Consider the following 4,784-nt stretch of genomic DNA (forward strand, 5'->3'; position numbering starts at 1 on the left):
AGGGCTCACCCGTGCGCCTGGCCAGGGCTTCATCTTCCCCGTCCGTGAAAATGTACGTCTGCAGGGAGAAATACGGCCTTGAACAGGCAGCTCTGTGCCCCGGCCACCGTGGGGTCCAGGGCTGGGCACCCTGCGGCTTTACAGGGATCCTGAAGTCACACCCATGCCCCACCTTTGAGCCTCAATTTCCCCACATGCAGAGTGGGGCTCAAGTGCCTACCCTGAGTGGAAGTGGGCTGGGGGCCCAGGAAGACCCCACCCCCTACCACCCCACCCCCTACCTCGACAGCTGGGCCCAAGGTCAGCCGGCAGCTGCGCCGGCAAGAGCCAGGTGCGGTGCCCCGCCCACCCGCCAGGTAACCGGCTCCGGCTGTCCTGCACACCTGGCGAGGCACACACCCTTACTGACACAGTGCCCAGCCTGTGGGAGGGGCGGAGGGTGGGGGGGGCAGGCGGAGGAGGTCCGCTTTGGGAAGCCAAGTCTCAATCAGTCGGGGACAAAGGCCTCCGCTGGGCGGCCGCCAAGCACTGGCGGACAAAGGGCCCGGAGGGAGGATGAATCACCAGGCGTTGTCCGCCAGCTTTGTCCTGGGCCGCGCTGTGAGGGGAACTCGGCCGCATTAAGCGGGAGTGGCCGCACAGCCCATTACCATACAGCTGGCCTGGTTAACTGGGCCAGGCTGGGCACAAGGTCCGGCGGGCTGGGGTGTGGCCACAGCCCTGCAGTCCTCCGGGCTGGGCCCTCAACACCGGGGCCTCCCTCGCACCCCTGGCTGCGTGACCAGCCAGTGCAGCCGGTCACCTTCTCTGAGCCAAAGCAGCCTCCAGGGTTCTAAGGAGACACGGTCCGCAGGGTTGAGGCGGGAAACCTCACGTGCCCCAGCGCAGGAATCAGTGCCCCCAGCATCCATGCAGCCTAGCAGCCCCGCCTGCTGCATGCCCTGCTCAAGGCCACATCAGGGCTCCACCTGTGCCAGCACGGGGCCACCCCTGCCGGGATCGCTCCGCGGAAGAGGTGGGGGGCAACGGGGAGGGGCCAGGAGCTGCCAGCGCCCGCCTGGGCCCGTCGGCACACGGGGAGGAATGTTCCCTTACCTCTGCCCGGCCCGCTCAGCGCGTGCCGCCCAGCACACCCAGGCGTGGCTGAGTGCAAAGCCCAGGCCCGGTGGAGGGTGCTGGGAGCACAGGCAGCGAGAGACCCCCCACCTCCGTGCCCACCAGGCCTCGGTTTCCTTCTGTGTACAAACGGGTGCAAGGGAGGGACCGGCGTGTGCAGGCCTGGCATACAGCACGAACCCAGCGACCTGGCGCACTCACCTGCAGTGCCCACCCTCAACTGGCAGCTCCAGCTCCTTGCCCAGCCTGAGCCCAGACCCGGGCACACTCTCAGTGAGGTCACAAGCTGGCTGGGCCTAGAGAGAGCTAAGGGAGGTGGCAGGCTCCTTCTACACCCTCTCCACGCACGCACCCCCTCCTTCCAGAGCAGACACCCCAGGGCAGCCCGCACGCACAGACTCGCATCCAGCGCCCCCGCCCCGCCAGCATCTCAGCCCTGGAATGCCGTGGGAGGACGAGGCCGGCCCGTGCAGACCCGCCGTTGCCGCCACTGGATTAAAAGGAAAATGCTTTCTTAATGAAATCAAGGGAGGCCTGTTCTCCCGAGCGCTTGGTGGTGCCCTAAAAACCCAGCCCAAGGCTCCGGAGATTCAAGTCACCTTTGTTCAGAGGGGAGTGCTTGGAGGCGTGAGGTGTGGGGTGTGCGGGTGCCGGGCCTCCGGTCTCCCCACATCAGAGCAATCAGGAGGGGAGGGGATGGGCTGCCCGGCCGCGGGCCTCACGCACTGCTCAGAGCCTCATTTTCCGCCCTCTGTGCAATGGGCGGAACCAGAGCTCACGGGTGCCCAGGGCAGGGTGCTCCGACGCGTTCTCTTCTTTCATCTCCCTAATGGCCCTGGGAGGAGGGCACCATTACGACCCGAGTGTGTACAAGTGGGGAAACTGAGGCCCAGAGAGGGGCAGCCCCCAGTCTGCGGTCACACCCCGGGGCAGAGGCTGTGCTGGTCCACCCCAGCCACGCCTTCCAGGGACCAAGACACACACCCCTCCAAGGGCCGCAGGGCTGGCTGTGGGTGGGCGGGGGGACACCCACAGGAAGCGGCATTGTTCCTGGAGCTGCGATTCAAAGAAACACAGGATGCCAAGCTCTCCCCCCAACAATTGTGGCTGCCGCGGTGGCAGCCGCTGCAGCCTGGCCCACTCCGGGAGGGATGGGGGAGGAAAGTGTGGGCCAAAGGCCCAGCCCCTCATCCTGGACTTCAAGGCCCGCCACAGTGTGGTCTCTATTGACCACCCCCACCCAAGTCACTGCAGTTGCTGGAAGTTTCTTGCACACCCCCCATGCTTGTGCTCGAGATGCCCAATTGCCCTTTCAGGGCATTTTCTTCTCTCAGTCTAGCTCAAATGGCACCTCCTCCAGGAAGTCCCTCCCTCCCCAACACAGGTCAGATGCCCACTTTCAGCTCACACAGCCTCTCTGGGTTTCCCCCGCTGCGGCCCTGACTTCCTTGAGTCTCCCCCATCGGACTGGGTCTGAATCACCCCTCACAGGGCTGGGAAAGGAGGTCTCTCTGTTGAAACAGTTTCGAGGACCCCTCCCCCACAGGACACCGTAAGAGGGGTTCCTGCTTGCTGTGACACATGAACCGATTGTTGGGGACAGATTCGGCCTCTCCTGGGTGAGGGCCCTAGGGTGAGAAGGAAACCCAAGTGGCCCCTCAACGGGGAGCAAAGGGTCCAGGGGAGGGACGGCCTCCACCCCGACTCTGAGTACTCCCTGGGCTCATTCCCTACATCTCTAGGCTTTGCCAGTCCTCTTTTACGACACCCTACTGGGAGGGCAATGCTTTCCCTGTTTCAGAGATGAGGAAACTGAGGGTCAGAGAGGCCCTTGGTCTTGCCCAAGGTCACCTAGCTTGGCTGGGACTGGTACCTGAGACCCCCCTGACCATATTCCCTCCGCTGGAGAAAGCCCCCAAAGTCCAAGACGAGGGGTGCTCAGAGCTGGTGGCAGCCCAGAGGGGGCTGAACACTGCCAAAGGTCACACAGCAGGGAGGCAGAGTCCTGGGGGATGGTGCCCCACAAGGGCTGTCACTCAGGGATGTGGGGGACCCCACAGGCCCTCATCGCCAGGCAACCTGAGTGGCCAGCACGCCGGCGGCGTTCCCATGGAGCACATAGCTGCACACAAGAGGCCGGACGCCTTTCTCCACTGGAGAAAGGGGCTTTGTTACCTTGCCCAAGCGGCCGGCGTGAGAGCCGCCCGGCGCTGGGAATCCTAACGGCCCAGCAGCCGAACAAAACCCGCAGCCCCCGCTGCCCCCCCCGCCGGGCTGCTGAGCCCCTGCGAAAGGGACGCTGTGTTCCCAGGGCCCCCTCCCCACGCTTGGACCAGACAGGACCCTGCCCCCCCAGGCCCCATCAGGACCCCATCATGGCCCTGCCCCGAAACAGGGCTCAGCCAGGCCAGAAGGCCCCCAGACCTCGAGGGCTGACACAGGGAGGAAGCGGTGTGGGCTCTTCTCTGAGCCCCCAGCCTGGTCAAGGGTCCTTCACCCTCATCCCGGATACCCAGTTTGTCCCTTGAGTTTCCCAGCTCAGGGATATCCCCCCACCCCACACCCCCACAGGGCTCACATTCTGCCCTCATCCTGCCCCAACCCAGCCGTCCTGCTGCAGCCTGGAGGGAGATTTTCAAAGTGGGGTGTGTCTTTATTATGTGTGTGGAGGAAGTCGATGCTCAGCTAGGATGTACTGAGCACAAGGTTCCAGGCTCCAGAGACTTCTGCACTGTGGAGAGAGGACCGCCGAACAGACTCTGAAACCCAGCGCTCTCTTTCTTTTGAGATGGACTCCCCAGGGCCCACTAACGCCCACCCCCAACTTCAGAATATCTTCTACAGTGACTTGTCCCATTGCAAAGACTGGGATGGGGATGCGCCTGGCCCTGAGCCCAGGGGTCCTAACCCCCCACTCCGCCTCTAAGGAAAGAGTCTTCTTCCCAGGGAAGGGCATGAGCCCAGGGTGACGCCCATGCAGAATCTGCCTTGGGGAGGTTTGGGGACAATAACGCCCCGTTAATGAGTTCCAGTGTTTGAGGGGCAAGAAGCATCACAGGGCACCAACCCCAGGCACTGGTGGCTGGTGTGGGGTCAGTGCAGGCCACCCAGGGCCCTGGAAGTTGGCTGGGGATGGGTCCCCAGCACGCAATTCCACAACCGTATGGGGAGAGTGGCCCCACCAGGAAAACTGGGCTGGAAGGGGGCAGACCGGCATCACTCCCCCTGATACTCCCAGTGGCTGTACAGAGGTGCAGCCTGGCGCCCATCGGATGCTGCCACCAGCTGGACAAGAGGGCACCTTCTCCCCTGCCCACTTGCCCAAGCTGCGGGGGCTCACCATCTCCTTGTGGCGCGAGATCCACGTCTCCAGCAGCAAGTCGAGGCGCGCGCGGTGAAACTTTTTGGTGGTCTTGACCGCGATGAAGACGTCGTGCGGCGTGAGTGGCTCGGCCGGGGGCCGCGGATGGCCGTCTGCGGGGCGGGGGACGCTGCCGGGCGGTGGGCCCGCGTCTCTACGAGAGCGGGTCAGCAGGCTGAAGTACTCGGACAGACTGTGCACCTCGCGGACTAGCACCCCGGGTGCCGCCGCCGCCTCCAGCCCAGGAGCTGGGGCCGCCCCCGAGGGGCCCGCCAGGCTGCGCAGCGCGCGCCGACCGCGCTCAGCG

General features: G+C 64.6%; 1 protein-coding gene across 1 annotated transcript in view; it reads right to left on the bottom strand.

Moving 5' to 3' along the window:
• The window catches only part of LFNG (LFNG O-fucosylpeptide 3-beta-N-acetylglucosaminyltransferase), an 8,188-nt gene that overhangs the window by 2,812 nt on the left and 592 nt on the right, over positions 1–4,784 (bottom strand). The window contains exons 2-3 of the mRNA XM_024763506.1: positions 4,457–4,783; positions 10–58 (exon numbers count right to left, since the gene is read on the bottom strand). Of these exons, the coding sequence (XP_024619274.1) occupies positions 10–58; positions 4,457–4,783 (376 nt within the window). The remainder of the gene's footprint in view (positions 1–9; positions 59–4,456; position 4,784) is intronic.

Source organism: Neophocaena asiaeorientalis, unplaced genomic scaffold (genome assembly GCF_003031525.2).
Source record: "Neophocaena asiaeorientalis asiaeorientalis breed wild unplaced genomic scaffold, Neophocaena_asiaeorientalis_V1.1 scaffold223, whole genome shotgun sequence".
NCBI lineage: Eukaryota > Metazoa > Chordata > Mammalia > Artiodactyla > Phocoenidae > Neophocaena > Neophocaena asiaeorientalis.